The sequence below is a fragment of the Scyliorhinus torazame genome, chromosome 1 (assembly GCF_047496885.1).
Source record: "Scyliorhinus torazame isolate Kashiwa2021f chromosome 1, sScyTor2.1, whole genome shotgun sequence".
Lineage (NCBI taxonomy): Eukaryota > Metazoa > Chordata > Chondrichthyes > Carcharhiniformes > Scyliorhinidae > Scyliorhinus > Scyliorhinus torazame.
The window spans coordinates 56,778,827-56,800,043 of record NC_092707.1 but is presented as its reverse complement, the minus strand read 5'-3'; the positions used below and the strand labels follow the sequence as shown (position 1 = coordinate 56,800,043).

Sequence of the window (21,217 nt, the reverse complement as noted above, 5' to 3'; positions counted from 1 at the left end):
ATGGGAAGGGAACAAGGTCCAAATATACCAGGACATTGGAGCTGAACTGGCAAAATGCGTGCAGGGTACAACAGAGCCAAGGACCGTTTGTGTTATATCAACGGCAGATCAGGTTTGGGGTCTCTACCCGGCGAAATTATGGTTGACTTATGACGGCTGTGAATATTATTTTGAGACCCCAGAAGCGGCCAATGACTTTATCAAGGAGCATAAACTGGGAGGCAGAGGCGCTGGCACTCTAGAATAATAGAGAATTTATTTTCCTCCGATGTTGGGGGGTTTTTCTTCTTTTATCTGTTGGGTTGACAAAGGGCAGCAGGGGTGGAAAGTGTGTATGGGGTCGGCTGTTCCCCCCGTTTGTCTGTTTATGGGGAAGGTGACCTGTGGTCCGAGATGAGTCTGTTTGGGTGGGGGAGGGGGTGGTCAGCAGGGAGCCTTCTTCATAGAACAAAGAGGTGAGAGTGGGGGTCAGTAGGAGGAGCCTTTGGGCAGGAGTTGCCACACTGGCAGGTAATGCTGATGAACGGAAGTGAAATGGGGGAGAAGGCCGAGAGAGGTGGCCGTGGCGGGGCGGGGGGGGATGCGATGCAGCGTGGCTGAAGAAGGAACATGGTCAGGGGCGGAGAAAGGGGCCCTCTTGGATGGGCCAGGTACTGGGTGATAGTAATGGTCCTAGAGCCAAAAGGGGAGGATGGCAGATGGTAGAGGGGAATGGAGGTGTAAGCCCCCAGTACAACTTATAACATGGAATGAGCGAGGGCTCAATGGACCGGTAAAAAGATCTCGGGTATTTGCGGACTTATGGAGTTAAAAAGCGAATGTGGTCTTTCTGCAGGAGACACACCTCCACATGAAGGACCAGGTTAGGCTAAGAAAGGGATGGGTGAGACAAGTTTTCTCCTCGGGGTTTGATTCAAAGTCGCAGGGAGCGGTCATTTTGATGAGCAAGAAAATGGGGTTTGTGAGCGCGAAGAAAACGAGGGACCTGGGTGGGAGATTTGTAATGGTGAGTGGGGTATAGAGAGGTGTTATTGCCCAGTGTTTAGAGAACACCGAAGTGTATCATGGAATTCACTTGACCCACAACTTTTAATAGATTTTTGTGATGGGGAGCACAGGTGCCCACTCAACAGGTGATCTACAGAGATCTAAAGTACTTTTAAAACAAAACAATGTTTATTCTATGAATCCAGTTAACATTTTATAAACACACAGTAAACATTTTAGCAACTATCAACTCAAATACTCCCCCCAAAGAATACAGTACTCTATAAGTAACCCTTAATCTTTCCTAGCAACATCCATAAGACAAATACTCTCTTTAACAAAGACAGCAGGTTTAAATTCTCTACTGAGAGCAGTTATCACTGTTAAATTAGCAAGTGATCTGAAGACATTCTTTCCATGCAGAGAGACATCAAAATTACATCTTATTTGGCTGGATGCAGCTCCAACTCTGAAAACGAAACTAAAACACAGACACACACCAGCTTTTAGCTCAAAGTGAAAGTAAAAAGCCACAGACCAAAACCCAGCTCCACCCACACTCTGACATCACTGCAGATATTTGATAAACACCCATTTCTTAAAGGTACACCCACTACAGCTATTTGATAAACACCCATTTCTTAAGGGTACTCTGACATGACAGAGGACACCAGTAGTATTGGTGATTGTATATGCACCGAATTGGGACCGTGTATGTTTTATGATGGGGTTGCCGGTAGCGATCCCAGACTTGGAAACGCACCAGTTGATTATGGGGGGGGAGATTTTAATTGTGTCCTAGAACCGAGGGTAGATAGATTGAGCCCCAGGTCAATGGGTAGGATACAAATGGCAAAGGAGCTGGGTGGGCTTATGGAAAAGATGGGTGTGGTAGACCCGTGGCACTTCAAGAACCCAGGGGGAAGGGAATATTCCTTTTTCTCACATGTTTATAGGGTGTATTCAAGAATCAACTTTTTTGTGGTGAGCCGGGAGGTTTTGGTTTGGGGGGGGCGGGGGGGGGGGGGGGGGGGGGGGGGGCGGGGGGGGGAGTACGCAGGGATAGTAATCTCGGACCATGCTCCCCATTGGCTGGAGATTCAGCTTAGATCGGACCAGGGCCACAGTGGAGGCTCGAATCGGGGTTGTTGGCAAATAAGAGGGTTTTGCGAAGTGTGGGCTGTGATTAAAGATTATGTAGAATTGAGAGGTGTCAGCGACCACATTTTGGGAAGCACTAAAAGCGGTGGTCTGGGGGGGAGATTATTTCATTCAAGGCACATGCGGATAGGGAAAGGAAGGATGAATATGAACGGCTAATGAACAAGATAGTTGAGGGAGATAGGGAGTACTCTAGGGCGCCCACCACAGAGGGATTGGCGAGGAGTAAAAAATTGCATCAGTTATGAAGTGGGCCGCATACAGGAAAATATTGAAGATACGGACTGGGGCAGGGGATGTACTGTCGGAGCTGGGGAAGATAAATGCGGTGTTTAGGGATTATTATAAGGAGCTGTACAGGTGGGACCCAGGGGGGTGAAGAGGGGGACATGGGGCGGTTCTTAGACAAACTGGAGTTTCCACAGTTGGAGGAAGAGAAGAGGCAGGCACTAGAGGAGCCCTTGGGGCTGAGGGAGTTATTGGACAGTATAAGGGATATGAAGTCGGAGAAGACCCTGGGGCCCGATGGTTACCCGGCGGAATTCTATAAGGAGTTAGCGACAGACCTGACATCACATCTCTTGGGTGCGTTTAATGAGGCGTTGGAGAAGGGGGAGCTGCCGGAGACGATGATGCAGGCAACAATCACAATACTAAAGGGGAAAGACTCATTGAAATGTGGGTCATATAGGCCCATATCGCTGTTATATACGGATGTGAAAGTACTGGCTAAATTGGTGTCGGGAAGGATGTGTCCTGAGGGTGGTTACGGAGGACCAGGCGTTTCGTAAAGGGCAGGCAGCTTTCTAGTAATATAAGGAGGCTGTTTAACGTGGTCATGACCCCATTGAGAGATCAGGAACCAGAGGTAGCGGTGTCCATGGACGTGGAGGTATTTGACCGGGTGGAGTGGCGGTCCCTGTTTGAGGTCTTGGGAAGGTTCGGATTTGGGCCGCACTTTGTGGCATGCATAGCACCGAAGGCAAGTGTGTGGACCAACGACATGGGCTCTCAAAACTTTGAACTGCACAGGTGAACAAGGCAGGGATGTCCACTGTTGTTTGCGCTAGCGATAGAGCCTCTGGCAATGGCTCTTAAGGGGTCAGAGTGGCAAAGGATTACGAGGGGACCAAGAGAGCACAGGGTGTCGCTATATGCGGACAATCTACTACTGTATGTTTCGGACCGTTGGAGAGCATGGAGAGGATCATGGGCCTGTTGGGGATGTTTGGGGCGTTCTCGGGATATAAGCTAAATAGGGAAAAGTGAAGTGTTCCCGGTGAACGAGTTGGGTCGGCGAGCCAACCTAGGGGGGTTGCTATTCATGGTGGCCAGAGACTGGTTTAAATATCTGGGGATTTAGGTGACGAGGGAATGGCCGATGCTACATAAATGGCATCTAACAAAGCTAGTGGAGGAGGTTAAGGAGGATACATAGATGATAGGAGCAGGAGGAGGCCTTTTGGCCCTTCGAGCCTGCTCCGCCATTCATCACGATCATGGCTGACCATCCAACTCAATAGCCTAATCCTACTTTCTCCCCATAGCCTTGATCCCAGGTAGTAATCTGCCTTCCTGTTTTTGCTTCCAAATTGAATAACCTCACACTTATCCAAATTATACTGCATCTGCCATTGATTTGCCCACTCGCCCAACCTGTCCAGATCATGCCGAAGGATCCCTGCATCCTCGTCACAATTCACCTTCCCACCTAACTTGGTATCATCTGCAAACTTTGGGATGTTACATTGTGTTCCCCCATCCAAATCATTTATATATATATTGTGAATAGCTGGTGTCACCGATCCCTGTGGTACCCCACTAGTTACTGCCTGCCAATTTGAAAAGGACTCATTAATCCCTACTCTTTGTTACCGCTCTGCCAACCCAGTTTTCTATCCACCTCAATACATTTCCCCCAATCCCATGCGCTTTCATTTTGCACAATAATCTCTTATGCGGGACTTTGTCAAACGCCTTTTGAAAGTCCAAATATACCACATTGACTGGCTCCCCCTTGTCGACTGTACTGGTTACCTCTTCAAATAATTCCAACAGATTTGTCAAGCATGATTTTCCTTTCATAAATCCATGCTGACTCGTGACTGATCCTGCCACTGCTTTCTAAATGTTCCGCTATAAAGTCCTTGATAAATGGATTCAAGCATTTTCTCCACTACCGATGTTAGACTTACTGATCTATAGAGGATCTGAAGAGGAGGGACACATTGCACCTGACTCTTGCAGGGAGGGTCCAAGTGATGAAGATGAACATTCTGCCGAGGTTCCTGTTCATATTCCAGACACTTCCAATCTTTGTACCAAAGATCTTCTTTTGAAAACTGGATATGATTATCTCATAGTTTGTATTGGCAGGGAAGGTGCCACGGATTAAGAGGACCCTGTTACAGAGGCAGAGGCAGAGGCAGCAGGCAGAGTTGGCATTGCCGAACCTGCTACACTATTACTGGGCGGCGAACGTGAAGAAGGTGAGACGGATGTTGGAAGGAGAGGGGGCAGAATAAGTTAGGATAGAGGAAGAATTCTGTAGGGGCTCCAGCTTGAAGGCTATGGTGACAGCAGCATTGTCAATAGCACCAAGGAAATACGCAGAAAGTCCGGTGGTGCAGTCCACAGTAAATGTCTGGAACCAGCTAAGGAGGCATTTCAGGATGACGGTGCTGATGCCACAGTGTGAAAACCACGGTTTTGAGCTGGAGGGGTGGGGGGGGGCGGTAGGTGTGGAATAGATGGTATGTATAGGAGATGGAGAGTAGTGGGGCTGGTTAAGGTGAGTGATCTGTACCTGGAAGAGGGGTTTGCCAGTATCGAGGAACTGAAGGAGAGGGTCAAGCTCCCAAAATGAAGTGAGTTCAGGTACCTGCAGGTAAGGGACTTCACGCAGAAGGTTTGGAAAGAGTTCCCCAGGTTTCTGAGGTACACCCTGTGGAGCAACTGCTGCTCCCAGATGTGGAAGGGGAGGGCAGGATCGGAGATATATACGGATGGCTGGGAGAGCAGGGAGGTGAGCAGGTGGTTAAGATTAAGGAGAAGTGGCAGAGGAAGCTGGGAGGGGAGTTAAATTGGGGAGTAGGGAGTGAGGCTCTACAAAGGGTACATATGACCTCCTCGTGTGCAAGGATAAGCCTGATACAGTTCCAGGTCGTACACAGGTTACATATGACTCGGGCAAGAATGAGTGGGTTCTTCCAGGAAGTGGCAGACGAGTGTGAGAAGTGTGGGCGGGGATCAATAAATCACACACACATGTTCTGGGGCTGCGAAAAGTTGGAGAGGTTCTGGGCGGGGGTGTTTGCGGCGATGTTGTGGCCATTTCGGAGACATGGATAGAGCAGGGACAGGAATGGTTGTTGCAGGTGCCGGGGTTTAGATATTTTAGTCAGCTCAGGGAAGGTGGTAAAAGAGGGGGAGGGGTGGCATTGTTAATCAAGGACAGTATTATGGTGGCAGAAAGGACGTTTGATGAGGACTTGTCTACTGAGGTAGTATGGGCTGTGGTTAGAAACAGGAAAGGAGAGGTCACCCTGTTAGGGGTTTTCTATAAGTCTCCGAAAAGTTCCAGAGATGTAGAGGAAAGGATTGCAAAGATGTTTCTGGATAGGAGCGAAAGCAGCAGGGTAGTTGTTATGGGGGACTTTAACTTTCCAAATATTGACTGGAAACACTATAGTTCGAGAACTTTAGATGGGTCTGTTTTCGTCCAATGTGTGCAGGAGGGTTACCTGACACAGTATGTAGATAGGCCAACGAGAGGAGAGGCCATATTGGATTTGGTACTGAGTAATGAACCAGGACAGGTGTTAGATTTGGAGGTAGGTGAGCACTTTGGTGATAGTGACCACAATTCGATTAAGTTTACTTTAGTGATGGAAAGGGATAGGTATATACCGCAGGGCAAGAGTTATATCTGGGGAAAAGGCAATTATGATGCGATGAGGCAAGACTTAGGATGCATCGGATGGAGAGGAAAACTGCAGGGGATGGGCACAATGGAAATGTGGAGCTTGTTCAAGGAACAGCTATTGCGTGTCCTTGATAAGTATGTACCTGTCAGGCAGGGAGAAAGTGGTCGAGCAAGGGAACTATGGTTTACTAAAGCAGTCAAAACACTTGTCAAGAGGAAGAAGGAGGCTTATGTAAAGATGAGACATGAAGGTTCAGTAAGGGCGCTCGAGAGTTACAAGTTAGCTAGGAAGGACCTAAAGAGAGAGCTAAGAAGAGCCAGGAGGGGACATGAGAAGTCTTTGGCAGGTAGGATCAAGGATAACCCTAAAGCTTTCTATAGATATGTCAGGAATAAACGAATGACTAGGGTAAGAGTAGGGTCAGTCAAGGACAGTAGTGGGAAGTTGTGCTTAGAGTCGGAGGAGATAGGAGAGGTGCTAAATGAATATTTTTCGTCAGTATTCACACAGGAAAAAGACAATGTTGTCGAGGAGAATACTGAGATTCAGGCTACTAGACCAGAAGGGCTTGAGGTTCATAAGGAGGAGGTGTCAGCAATTCTGGAAAGTGTGAAAATACATAAGTCCCCTGGGCCAGATGGGAATTATCCGAGGATTCTCTGGGAAGCTAGGGAGGAGATTGCTGAGCTTTTGGCTTTGATCTTTCTAAGTCATCTTTGTCTAAAGGAATAGTGCCAGAAGACTGGAGGATAGCAAATGTTGTCCCCTTGTTCAAGAAGGGGAGTAGAGACAACCCCTGTAACCATAGACCAGTGAGCCTTACTTCTGTTGTGGGCAAAATCTTGGAACGGTTTATAAGAGATCGGATGTAGAATCATCTGGAAAGGAATAATTTGATTAGAGATAGTCAACACGGTTTTGTGAAGGGGAGGTCATGCCTCAGAAACCTTATTGAGTTCTTTGAGAAAGTTACGAAACAGGTGGATGAGGGTAAAGCAGTTGATGTGGTGTATATGGATTTCAGTAAAGCGTTTGATAAGGTTCCCCACGGTAGGCTACTGCAGAAAATACGGAGGCATGGGATTCAGGGTGATTTAGCAGTTTGGATCAGAAATTGACTAGCTGGAAGAAGACAAAGGGTGGTGGTTGATGGGAAATGTTCAGACTGGAGTCCAGTTACTAGTGGTGTACCACAAGGATCTGTTTTGAGGCCACTGCTGTTTGTCATTTTTATAAATGACCTGGAGGAAGGCGCAGAAGGATGGGTGAGTAAATTTGCAGATGACACTAAAGTCGGTGGAGTTGTGGACAGTGCGGAAGGATGTTACAAGTTACAGAGGGACAGAGATAAGCTGCAGCGCTGGGCTGAGAGGTGGCAAATGGAGTTTAATGCAGAAAAGTGTGAGGGGATTCATTTTGGAAGGAATAACAAGAAGGAATATGGTAGAATTCAATCTCCAATTTGAAAGAAAGAAGGTAAAATCAGATGTAAAGGTGTTACAGTTAAATAAAGGTAACTACAGGGGCATGAGGGAGGAACTGACGAAAATCGACTGGGAGCAGAGCCTAGTGGGAAAGACAGTAGAACAGCAATGGCAGGAGTTTCTGGGAGTAATTGAGGACACAGTACAGAGGTTCATCCCAAAGAAAAGAAAGGTAATCAGAGGGGGGATTAGGCAGCCATGGCTGACAAAGGAAGTTAGGGGATGCATCAAAGCAAAAGAGAAAGCCTATAATGTGGCAAAGAGTAGTGGGAAGTCAGAAGATTGGGAAGGCTACAAAAACAAACAGAGGATAACAAAGAGAGAAATAAGGAAAGAGAGGATCAATTATGAAGGTAGGCTAGCCAGTAACATTAGGAATGATAGTAAAAGTTTCTTTAAATACATTAAAAACAAACGGGAGGCAAAAGTAGACATTGGGCCGCTCCAAAATGACGCTGGTAATCTAGTGATGGGAGACAAGGACATAGCTGAGGAACTAAATAAGTACTTTGCGTCAGTCTTCACAGTAGAAGACATGAGTAATATCCCAACAATTCAGGAGAGTCAGGGGGCAGAGTTGAATATGGTAGCCATCACAAAGGAGAAAGTGCTAGAGAAACTAAGAGGTCTAAAAATTGATAAATCTCCGGGCCCAGATGGGCTACATCCTAGAGTTCTAAAGGAGACAGCTGAAGAAATAGTGGAGGCGTTAGTTATGATCTTTCAAAAGTCACTGGAGTCAGGGAAAGTCCCAGAGGATTGGAAAATCGCAGTTGTAACCCCCCTGTTCAAGAAGGGAACAAGGAAAAAGATGGAAAATTATAGGCCAATTAGCCTAACCTCGGTTATTGGCAAGATTCTAGAATCCATTGTTAAGGATGAGATTTCTAAATTCTTGGAAGTGCAGGGTCGGATTAGGACAAGTCAACGTGGATTTAGTAAGGGGAGGTCGTGCCTGACAAACCTGTTAGAGTTCTTTGAAGAGATAACAAATAGGTTAGACCAAGGAGAGCCAATGGATGTTATCTATCTTGACTTCCAAAAGGCCTTTGATAAGGTGCCTCACGGGAGACTGCTGAGTAAAATAAGGGCCCATGGTATTCGAGGCAAGGTACTAACATGGATTGATGATTGGCTGTCAGGCAGAAGGCAGAGAGTTGGGATAAAAGGTTCTTTTTCGGAATGGGTGACGAGTGGTGTCCCGCAGGGTTCAGTGATGGGGCCACAGCTGTTCTCTTTATATATTAACGATCTAGATGACGGCACTGGGGGCATTCTGGCTAAGTTTGCCGATGATACAAAGATAGGTGGAGGGGCAGGTAGTATGGAGGAGGTGCGGAGGCTGCAGAAAGATTTAGACAGTTTAGGAGAGTGGTCCAAGAAATGGCTGATGAAATTCAACGTGGGCAAGTGCGAGGTCTTGCACTTTGGAAAAAAGAATAGAGGCATGGACTATTTTCTAAACGGTGACAAAATTCATAATGCTGAAGTGCAAAGGGACTTGGGAGTCCTAGTCCAGGATTCTCTAAAGGTAAACTTGCAGGTTGAGTCCGTAATTAAGAAAGCAAATGCAATGTTGTCATTTATCTCAAGAGGCTTGGAATATAAAAAAGCAGGGATGTACTTCTGAAGCTTTATAAAGCATTAGTTAGGCCCCATTTAGAATACTGAGCAATTTTGGGCCCCACACCTCAGGAAGGACATACTGGCACTGGAGCGGGTCCAGCGGAGATTCACACGGATGATCCCAGGAATGGTAGGCCTAACATACGATGAACGTCTGAGGATCCTGGGATTATATTCATTGGAGTTTAGGAGGTTGAGGGGAGATCTAACAGAAACTTACAAGATAATGAATGGCTTAGATAGGGTGGACGTAGGGAAGTTGTTTCCATTAGCAGGGGAGACTAGGACCCGGGGGCACAGCCTTAGAATGAAAGGGAGTCACTTTAGAACAGGGATGAGGAGAAATTTCCTCAGCCAGAGAGTGGTGGGTATGTGGAATTCATTGCCACAGAGGGCGGTGGAGGCCGGGACGTTGAGTGTCTTTCAGACAGAAGTTGATAAATTCTTGATTTCTCGAGGAATTAAGGGCTATGGAGAGAGAGTAAATTGAGTTGAAATCAGCCATGATTGAATGGTGGAGTGGACTCGATGGGCCGAATGGCCTTCCGCTCCTATGTCTTATGGTCTAACAGGAAGACAGAGTACTGGGCTAATGGTAAGATTCTTGGCAGTGTGGATGTGCAGAGAGATCTCGGTGTCCATGTACATAGATCCCTGAAAGTTGCCACTCAGGTTGAGAGGGTTGTTAAGAAGGCGTACGGTGTGTTAGCTTTTATTGGTAGAGGGATTGAGTTTCGGAGCCATGAGGTCATCTTGCAGCTGTACAAAACTCTGGTGCGGCCGCATGCGGCGTGCAATTCTGGTCGCCGCATTATAGGAAGGATGTGGAAGCATTGGAAAGGGTGCAGAGGAGATTTACCAGAATATTGCCTGGTATGGAGGGGAGATCTTATGAGGAAAGGCTGAGGGACTTGAGGCTGTTTTCGTTAGCGAGAAGAAGGTTAAGAGGTGACTTAATTGAGGCATACAAGATGATCAGAGGATTGGATAGGGTGGACAGTGAGAGCCTTTTCCCTCGGATGGTGATGTCTAGCACGAGGGGACATAGCTTTAAATTGAGGGGAGATAAATATAGGACAGATGTCAGAGGTAGGTTCTTTACGCAGAGAGTAGTAAGGGCGTGGAATGCCCTGCTTGCAACAGTAGTGGACTCGCCAACACTAAAGGCATTCAAATGGTCATTGGATAGACATATGGACGATAAGGGAATAGTGTAGATGGGCTTTAGAGTGGTTTCACAGGTCAGCGCAACATCGAGGGCCGAAGGGCCTGTACTGCGCTGTAATGTTCTATGTTCTATCTTCTAACAAGAATAGTAGGGGTGGAGGTTGCACCGGACCCTTTGGTGGCGATATTCGGGATATCGGAGAAGCCGGAGCTGATGGAGGGGAGGAAGGCCGATGTTGTGGCCTTCACCTCTCTGATTGCCCGACAAAGAATTCTGTTGGAGTAGTGGTCAGCAGCGCTGCCACCCTCTGGCATGGCAGCCTGGCTGGGGCACTGCTATGACTTTCTTCGGCTGGAAAAGGACAAATACGAATTAAGGGGTTCAGCGGAGGGCTTCAAGGCAAGGTGGGGATGTTTGTGGCCGTGTTCGAGGAGCTGTTTGTTGCGTGTGGGAGGTGAAAAAGGGAAATATTTGTACAAACTGTATAGTTGTGTGTTGGGGTTTCTGCTCCCAGAGTTGTTTATGCTTTGTAACCTTTCCTATAAGTTTGGAATAGAATACATTAAAAAAAAAAAAAAAAAAAATTCTTGCGGTTATTCCTACCACAATAGATGACCTTGCATTTACCAACATTGTACTCAATCTGCCAGACTTTTGCCCACTCACCTGAACTATCTATATCCCTTTGCAGACTTTGTGTCCTCTGCACAATTTGCTCTACCTCTCATCTTAGTGTCATCTGTGAACTTTGACACATTACACTTGGTCCCCCAACTCATCGATGTAAATTGTAAACAATTGCGGTCCCAAAACTGATTCCTGAGGCACACCACAAGCCACTGATCGTTAACCAGAAAATCGCCCGTTTACCCCCACTCTTTGCTTTCTGTTAGTTAACCAATCCTCTATCCATGCTAATACATTATCTGTAACGTCATTTACCTTTATCTTATGCAGCAGCCTTTTGTGCGGCACCTTGTTGAATGCCTTCTTGAAATCCAGATATACCACATCCACCAGTTCCCCACTGTCCACTAAGCTCGTAATGGCCTCAAAGAATTCAAGTAAATTAGTTAAACATGATCGGCCTTTCGTGAACCCATGCTGCGTCTGCCCGATGGGACAATTTCTACCCAGATGTTTCACTATTCCTCCTTTGATGATAGATACCAGCATTTTCTCCACTACAGAAGTTAAGCTATAGATTCCCACCTTTTGTCGAACTCCTTTTTTTAAACAGTGGCATCACATTTGCTGTTTTCCAATGTGCCAGAACCCCCCAGAGTCCAGCGAATTTAGGTAAATTACCACGAGCGCATTTGCTATTTTCCCCGCCACCTCTTTTAGTGGCTTTGCGGAGATCATATCTAGAGTTCTTGTATATGTCAGGCTCACCTGTCTTGAACGCCTCAGACCTGGACTTCAGTAGGGATTAAACCATTGTTTTCCGTTTGATGAACGTACGTCCTACCTTCTTTGGCATGCAATCTCTTCTGTTGCCTTGGACCAACATAGTACACGTAAGACATCCGTCTTAACCGGATTCGCCCACTTAAGCATCTGCTTATATGTTGGGAGACGGAGCACCGTCTTGTGATCTGATTTTCCAAAGTACGGTCGGGGCATGGATCAGGAGGCATCCTTGATGTTTGTGTAACAGTGGTCAATGGTATTGGGGTCCCAGGTGGGGGGTCCATAGTGGGACAGGAGATGTGTTGGTGGAATGTAATTTTGGCAGTAAGCTCTTCAGATTGGCCTGGTTAAAGTCCCCGGCCACGATAAACGAGGCCTCCAGGTATTCTGTTTCACTGTTATATATAGCGGTGTGCAATTCATCAAGTGTCTTCTTTACTTCTGCCTGTGGTGGGATGTAGACTGCCGCGATGATGACAGAAGTGAACTGCCGTGGAAGGTAATATGGGTTGCACTTCAGTCCAGGTCCGGGGAGCAGTTGTTTGCCAGGGTTGCGACATTTGAGCACGAAGAGGAGTTGATGAGGAGGCAAACCCCTCCATCCTTCGCTTTGCCCGATGACACCGTACCATCCGGTGTATTGAGAAGCCGTCAGGTTGTATGGCACAGTCTGGTGAGGCAGGAGTGAGTCATGTCTCTGTGAAACAGAGCACACATCCTTCGGGGAGGCAGGTCTAGCGTTAAGCTCGTTTTCGATCGTTTGGATGTTTTCCAGTATGCTGGGGAGAGGAGACTTGATACCGCGTTGTTTTAGTCTCACCTGCAGACCGGCACGTTTCCCTCATTTCCTAGGTCGACGGCTTCTTCTGGATGGTCCCAGGAAACCGACAGGAGAAGTCTGACCTTGTGGCGGGTAAGTGGTTGTGTCTGGTGGGGTCCTGGACTCTTGTCACGATTTTGGGTCAACAGGGGGGGGGTCATGTTTGAGATCCAGTCAACCGGGGGCGACATGTTTGCAATCCAGTCAGGCCTCGGGGTTCCGCAAGGATGGGTCTACCTTTCAGATCGTTTGTGTCCTCGCGTGGGGTCTTCGTCGTTTTGGGGGGGGGCTGTAGTCTGGGTTTCGGTCGCTGGGAGGGTCATCCTGGGTCATTTGTTTTCATTTCATTTTAACTGTCTTTTACCATTTCTTTCTTTCTTTATATATATTTAATTCCCCCCCCCCTCATCTTATCCACCATTCCTTCACCTTTCTCCTCTTTGCTTCCCCCTTCCCCTCCCCCCACATCTACAGTTCATCCTCTGATGTTAGTTTCCCTGCTGTTTGACCTTTCACATCTTTTGTCCTCTCTGGGGACTACCATTCGCACTCTTTTCCCTTGGTTTCTGTGGCCATTAGCACCCAGTTACCCTGGGTTTCTGTGGCTATGACTCATCTTTCATTCTCACTCCACAGTATAAATATTTCCCACTTTCTCTGTCTGTTAGCTTTGACGAAGAGCCATCGGACTCGAAACGTTAGCTCTTTTCGCTCCCTACAGATGCTGCCAGACCTGCTGAGATTTTCCAGCATTTTCTCTTTCGTTTCAGATTCCAGCATCTGCAGTAATTTGCTTTTATCTTCCTGGGTCAGGTTCGGCCGGATCACATGGTCGGTTCCAACACTGGTTGTCTGGCCGGACGTTCCTGGAATCGGGCCTTCGAGTAGGCTGGTCGGGCCGCCACGTCAATTCTGCTCTCCGCTATCTGCCGGTATGTCTAGGTGGGCCTCTCGGGGTCAGGTCATTAAGTACCAATCATAACTCCACAGATTCTTCAGCAGTCGGTGCCCACATGCAAGACATTCCACAACATTACCATTCCCTGAGCATCAACATCTTTGTGTGTAACTATTGACTACAAGAGCAGGTCAGAAGCTTGGAATGATGTGGCAAATAACTCACTTCCTGTGGGCAGCATGGTGGCACAGTGGTTAGCACTGCTGCCTCACAGCGCCATAGACCCGGGTTCTATTCCGGGCCCCGTGGAGTTTGCACATTCTCCCAGTATCTGCATGGATCCCACTGCCACAATCCAAAAAGATGTTGGCAGCCTTCTTGAGGTTAATTGGGGATGAGCAACATATTGTGGCCTTACCAGCAATGACACACAATTTTAAAAATGTACGCTTCCTGATCTCTGTGCGCCCCGGTAAGAATTCTTCACTCTCATGAGGAGAAAGGCCATTGCTTGCCCTGTTCCCAGGTTTCCAGTAGAGGGTGATGCTATTGCTGCACTCTAATTATTTCACAGTACAAAAACCTATCGAACATCAGTGGGCAAGTCCAAGTATGATGAATGGTATGTGCTGTTTAGTTACAAGGTCTGAACCAATGCATTTGTGGGATAAACTACTTCTATCTGTTATAATAAAAGTGGTGTTCTATATTTAGAAAATTCAAATTTAGTATACTCTGTCCATCTACAACTTTCTGAGTCATGAAAATTTAGAACCTGTCATCCCCTCCACTTTCCATGTTTAAATGGGATGCACTATGGTCTCAAGGCTTAAAGTAGTCCACAATTTATTCAAATAGTCTACGTACAACTATTTCCTTAAATGTAAGCTGAAGTCAATGACAAAATACATATTTGCCATAGATTATTTATTTGACTATTAACTGATAACCTTGTATGAGTATAGTTATTTATTTTCTGCATGACGGAGAGAATTTAGTGGACAGACTGGCCATATCTCACATTAGGGCATGATCTGATTGGTACTATTATATGTGGATAGAAATCCAGACTGCATGAATGGTTATTGATGAGTGATGTTCACATTATCAGTAAGTTTCTGACTGGGTCCTGTTGAAACAACAAGTTCGCAAATTAAAGTAAATAAATCATTTTATACCTGGTCTAAATTAAATATTTGACAAAGAGTCATCAAAGGAAACTAGCAGAAAACATAAACCCTGATACCAAGAGCTTCTATAAATATATAAAGAGGAAGAAAATAGCTAAAGTAAATGTTGGCCCTTTAGAGGACAATATTGGTGAAGTAATAATGGGGAACACAGAGATGGCCGAGGCACTGAACCAATATTTTGCCTCTGTCTTCATGGTGGAGGATAATGGGAGAAGGTATTGAATAAACTATGGGACTAAAGGCAGATAAGTCTCTGGGACCTGATGGCCTGTACCCAAGTGGTTATGATATTTCAAAATTCCCTGGATTCTGGAAAGGGCCCGGTGGATTGGAAACACCCTGATGTAACTCCCCGATTATATTTTTTTAAAAAGGTAGAGAGAACAAAGAACAAATAAATGTACAGCACAGGAACAGGCCCTTTGGCCCTCCAAGCCCGTGCCGACCATGCTGCCCGACTAAACTACAATCTTCTACACTTCCTGGGTCCATATCCCTCTATTCCCATCCTATTCATGTATTTGTCAAGATGCCCCTTAAATGTCACTATCGTCCCTGCTTCCACCACCACCTCCGGTAGCGAATTCCAGGCACCCACTGCCCTCTGTAAAAAAAAAAAAACTTGCCTCGTACATCTACTCTAAACCTTTCCCCTCTCACCTTAAACCTATGCCCCCTAGTAATTGACCCCTCTACCCCGGGGAAAAGCCTCTGACTATCCACTCTGTCTATGCCCCTCATAATTTTGTAGACCTCTATCAGGTCGCCCCTCAACCTCCTTCGTTCCAGTGAGAACAAACCGAGTTTATTCAACCGCTCCTCATAGCTAATGCCCTCCATACCAGGCAACATTCTGGTAAATCTCTTCTGCACCCTCTCTAAAGCCTCCACAGCTTTCTGGTCGTGTGGCGACCAGAATTGAACACTATACTCCAAGTGTGGCCTAACTAAGGTTCTATACAGCTGCAACATTACTTGCCAATTCTTATACTCAATGCCCTGGCCAATGAAGGCAAGCATGCCGTATGCCGCCTTGACTACCTTCTCCACCTGTGTTGCCCCTTTCAGTGACCTGTGGACCTGTACTCCTAGATCTCTTTGACTTTCAATACTCTTGAGGGTTCTACCATTCACTGTATATTCCCTACCTGCATTAGACCTTCCAAAATGCAATACCTCACATTTGTCCGGATTAAACTCCATCTGCCATCTCTCCGCCCAAGTCTCCAAACAATCTAAATCCTGCTGTATCCTCTGACAGTCCTCGTCGCTATCCGCAATTCCACCAACCTTTGTGTCGTCTGCAAACTTACTAATCAGACCAGTTACATTTTCCTCCAAATCATTTATATATACTACAAACAGCAAAGGTCCCACTGGTCACAGGCCTACAATTAAAAAAGCATCCTTCCATTGCTACTCTCTGCCTTCTATGACCTAGCCAGTTCTGTATCCACCTTGCCAGCTCACCCCTGATCCCGTGTGACTTCACCTTTCGTACTAGTCTACCATGAGGGACCTTGTCAAAGGCCTTACTGAAGTACATATAGACAACATCCACTGCCCTACCTGCATCAATCATCTCTGTGACCTCTTTGAAAAACTCTATCAAGTTAGTGAGACACGACCTCCCCTTCACAAAACCATGCTGCCTCTCACTAATACGTCCATTCGCTTCCAAATGGGAGTAGGTCCTGTCTCGAAGAATTCTCTCCAGTAATTTCCCTACCACTGAAGTAAGGCTCACCGGCCTGTAGTTCCCTGGATTATCCTTGCTACCCTTCTTAAACAGAGGAACAACATTGGCTATTCTCCAGTCCTCCGGGACATCACCTGAAGACAGTGAGGCAAAGTAGGAAACTATAGACCAGTTAGCTTGACCTCTGTGGTGGGGAAGTTGCTGGAATTGGTCATTAAAGAGATGACTGAACGTTTGGAAAGACATAGCTCAATCCACCATTGTCAGCATAGTTTTATGAAGGGCAAGTCATGCTTGACAAACTTGCTTGAGTTCTTTGAGGACGTAACCAGCAAGGTGGATAATGGGGAACCTGTGGATGTGATATATCAAGATGGCATTTGACAAGGAGCTGCATAAAAAACTGATCCAGAAGGTGAGATCACAGGAGGTTGGGAGAGAATACTAGACTGAATTGAGGATTGACAGAAAGCAAAGGATCGGGTTAAATGTGTCCTTCTGACTGACGAAGTGTAACTAGTGGAGTGCTACAGGGTTCAGTCCTCAGACCTCAACTGTTTACAATCTTTATAAATGATCTGCAAGCAGGGTCAGAGTGTAACATAGCAAAATTTGTGGATGATACTAAAATATGTGGGAAAGCAGGCAGTGAAGAGGAGATACCAGACTTTACAGGCGGATATTGAAAGGCTAGGCAATTGGGCCACAATTTGGCAGATGGAGTTTAATGTGGATAAGTGTGAAGTTATCCATTTTGGCCGAAAAAGTAGTCAGGCAAATTATTATCTGAATGGAAAGCAGATTTATAATGCATCTGGGCAGAGGGCTCTGGGTGTCTATGTTCATGAATCGCAGAAAGTCTGTATGCAGATACAAAATATAATAAGAAAAGCAAATGGAATGTTAGCATTTATTTCAAAAAGTCTGGAGTATAAAAGTAGAGAATATCGTTGCAATTGTATAGGGGGTTGGTAAGACCACATCTGGAGTATTGTGTCCAGTTTTATTCTCCTTACTTGAGGAAGGATGTGGTGACATTGGAGGCAATTCGGAGGAGGTTCACTAGATTGATTCCGGGGGTGAAGGGGTTGACGTATGAGGAGAGATTAAACCGTTTAGGCTTATACTCGCTGGAGTTTAGAAGGTTGCCGGGGGGCAGGGGGCGCAGATATGGTTGAGGTTTATATAATACTAAAAGGGATTGATTTTTTTTTTTTTTTAAATATGTTTTATTGAATTTTTTTTCCCAAACAACAATTTTTCCCCTCTTACAAAGCAAACGCACCAATAACAATACAGAAATTTTAAACAATACACAAGTAACAAAACCCCTTTATCTTTGACCTAAACTAAACTAAACCCCCCCCCCTTCCCCCTGGGTTGCTGCTGCTGGTCATCGGTCTTCCCTCTAACGTTCCCCTAGGTAGTCGAGAAATGGCTGCCACCGCCTGGTGAACCCTTGAGCCGATCCTCTCAGGGCAAACTTTATCTGCTCCAGTTTAATGAACCCCGCCATATCATTTACCCAGGCCTCCAGTCCGGGGGGTTTCGCCTCCTTCCAAATGAGTAGGATCCTGCGCCGGGCTACTAAAAGGGATTGATAAAGTACATATAGAGAAAATGTTTCCTCTTGTGGGGCAATCTAGAACAAGAGGTCACAGATATAGGTTGAGAGATGGTAGATTTAAAACTGAGATGAGGAGGCTCCACCTTCTTGCAGGGGGTGGTGAGTTTGTGGAACTCGCTGCCCCATAGTGCGGTGGAGTCCGAATCATTAAATGTTTCAAGAGAGAGATAGATATATTTCTGATTTTAAAAATAGGTTAATGGGAAACAGGTAGGAAGGTGGCTTTGAGACCAGGAAGAGATCAGCCATGATCTGATTGAATGGCAGAGCAGGCTTGAAGGCCTACTCCTAATTCCTATGTATCCAGACGTGCAACATCAGCTCCCTTTTCTCTCCACAGATGCTGTCAGACCTGCTGAGATTGTCCAGTATTTTCTGTTTTTGATTCAGATTCCAGCATCCGCAGTGATTTGCTTTTTATCTGCATTAAATAAGTAGTATGTTGGTTTGTAACTTAAGCCTCAAGTTCTACATTTTTTATATTCAATTCACTTGCCTAAAGTAGAGAAATCCATGAGGAACAAGTGATATGTTCCAATAAACCAGAAAAAGTATCCCTATGTCTCTCTATGGCTCATCTAGATGTTGAGCAACTAAAGTAATAGGCTGGCTCATAGGGAATGCTAAATCAATCAATGATGCAGATTCATAGTAGAATGTCAAGCGCAAACCCCAGAAATGTAATACTTACATATTCCTGGTTTTGTTGTGATTCAGATCCTCTGTTTATTGGAGATGTTCGATCTTCTCTTCCCTGTAAATAATGTGGATAAGAAAGTAAATAAGCAGAAATTGTCTAGAGATGATAGATACCACTATAAATATCTCGTTCAAGGTTCATAGTAATATTATAGAGATAATTTTTAGTTCTGGGAAGATGAAAGTTTAACTGTAGAAAACTGGAAATGCAAATCAAGCAGCTTTACAGGAAGGGGCCATGTTGACTTAAGGGGTTAATAGCTTGAGAGGCAAGATCATAAAGCAACAAGTAGACTTCCGTATCTGGAGAATTGCAGACAAGGTGTCTACACTGCAATGAAATTCAGCCAAGAGTAGTTTGATTGTGGGAGTTAAAGCTACATTAAATCGAGAACCCTCCAATTGGTATTGAGTTGTCTGCCTTTAACAAACCCAGTCTGGTCTTCCTCTGCCACCCCTGGGACGCAATCCTCAATTCTTGTGGCCAGAATCTTAGCTAGCAATTTGGCATCCACGTTTAAAAGTGAAATCGGCCTTTATGACCCGCAATGTTCCGGGTCCTTCCCTTGTTTAAGAATGAGTGAGATCAAGGCCTGTGACATTGTTGGGGGGAGGGTTCCTTTCTCTCGAGCCTCATTGAAGGTCCTCATCAGGAGTGTGCTCAATATTTCTGAAAATTTCTTATAGAATTCTACCTGGTAACCGTCCGGCCCCGGGGCGTTACCCGATTGCATGCCCTCTATACCCTTGACAATCTCCTCCAATTCAATCGTGTCCCCCAGCCCCTCCACCAGGTCCTCTTCCACCTTTGGAAACCTCAACTGGTCCAAAAATTGCCTCATCTCTTCCGCTCCCGTCGGGGGCTCCGACTCGTATAGTTTACTATAGAACTCCTTAAAGGCTCCGTTCACTCCCCCGGATACAAGACCATGTTACCCCCCTTATTCTTTACTCCCCCGATTTCCCTGGCCGCCTCCCTCTTTTGCAGTTGGTGTGCCAGCATTCTACTCGCTTTCTCCCCGTACTCATAGACTGCCTCCCTTGCCTTCCTCAGCTGGGGCGCCGCCATCTTTTACGCCGCCCGCCATGTGCACCCCGTGGGTGCTGCCATCTTCGGTGCCATTTTGGACCGCGCCTCAGGACCCCTGCTCGTCGGGCCGTTCGCTGCCAGCTGATACCTCCGCCACCGCTGATCAGCTCGGGATTTTCCATTATCTTCCGCAGCTCGCCTCCATCACCCTGGATCAGTCTCGGCCCCGCAACCTCGCGACCATCACGATGACGGTAAAGATCAACGGGCACAAGATGACCTGCCTCTTTGACTCCGGGAGCACAGAGTTTCATCCACCCTGCTACGGTAAGGCGCTGCTCCCTCCCAGTACTCCCCGTCACTCAGAAAATCTCCCTGGCCTCCGGATCCCATTCTGTGGAAATCCGGGGATACTGTGTCGCGACCCTCACTGTTCAGAGCATAGAGTTCAGCAACTTCAGGCTCTACGTACTCCCCCATCTCCGCGCTGCCCTGTTACTAGGTCTTGACTTTCAATGCCATCTCCAAAGCCTTGGGTTGAAATTCGGCGGACCCCTGCCCCCCCTCACCGTCTGTGGCCTCACGACTCTGCAGGTCGATCCACTGTTCGCAAATCTCACCCCGGACTGCAAGCCCGTCGCCACTAGGAGCAGACAGTACAGTGCGCAGGACAGGGCCTTTATCAAGTCGGAGGTCCAACGGCTTCTGCGGAAGGGGATCATTGAGGCCAGTAACAGCCCCTGGAGAGCTCAAGTAGTGGTAGTGAAGACTGGGGAGAAGCACAAGATGGTCAGTGACTATAGTCAGACCATCAACCGGTACACGCAGCTCAACGCGTACCCCCTCCCACGCATATCTGACATGGTCAATCGGATTGCACAGTATCGAGTCTTCTCCACAGTCGACTTGAAGTCCGCCTACCACCAGCTCCCCATCTGCCCGGAGGACAGCCAGTCCACTGCATTCGAAGCAGATAGCCGCCTCTATCATTTCCTGAGAGTTCCCTTTGGCGTCACCAATGGGGTCTCGGTCTTCCAGCGAGAGAGGGACCGAATGGTTGACCAGTACGGGCTGCGGGCCATGTTCCCATACCTAGATAATGTCACCATCTGCGGCCACGATCAGCAGGACCACGACGCAAACCTCCTAAATTTCCTCCATACTGCCAAACTCCTTAACCGCACCTACAAGAAGGACAAATGTGTGTTCCGCACCAACCGCTTAGCCATCCTTGACTACGTAGTGGAAAATGGAGTCCTAGGGCCTGACCCCGACTGCATGCGCCCCCTCCTGGAACTCCTTCTCCCCCAAGGCCCTGAAACAATGCCTGGGGTTCTTTTCCAACTATGCCCAGTGGGTCCCTAATTATGCAGACAAGGCCCGCCCACGGTTTTTCCCCTGACGGCTGAGGCCCGCCAAGCCTTCAACCATATCAAGGCGGACATCGGCAAGGCCATGATGCACGCAGTCGACGAGACTCTCCCCT

The 21,217-nt window shown here is 46.8% G+C and overlaps 1 protein-coding gene across 6 annotated transcripts in view; it reads right to left on the bottom strand.

The window, feature by feature from the left end:
- Positions 1-21,217, bottom strand: part of rnf34a (ring finger protein 34a) — a 125,576-nt gene that overhangs the window by 37,408 nt on the left and 66,951 nt on the right. For all 6 annotated transcript variants that reach the window (XM_072495144.1, XM_072495139.1, XM_072495143.1 and 3 more), the window contains one exon: positions 18,694-18,756. In XM_072495144.1, coding sequence (XP_072351245.1) covers positions 18,694-18,756 — 63 coding nt within the window. The remainder of the gene's footprint in view (positions 1-18,693; positions 18,757-21,217) is intronic.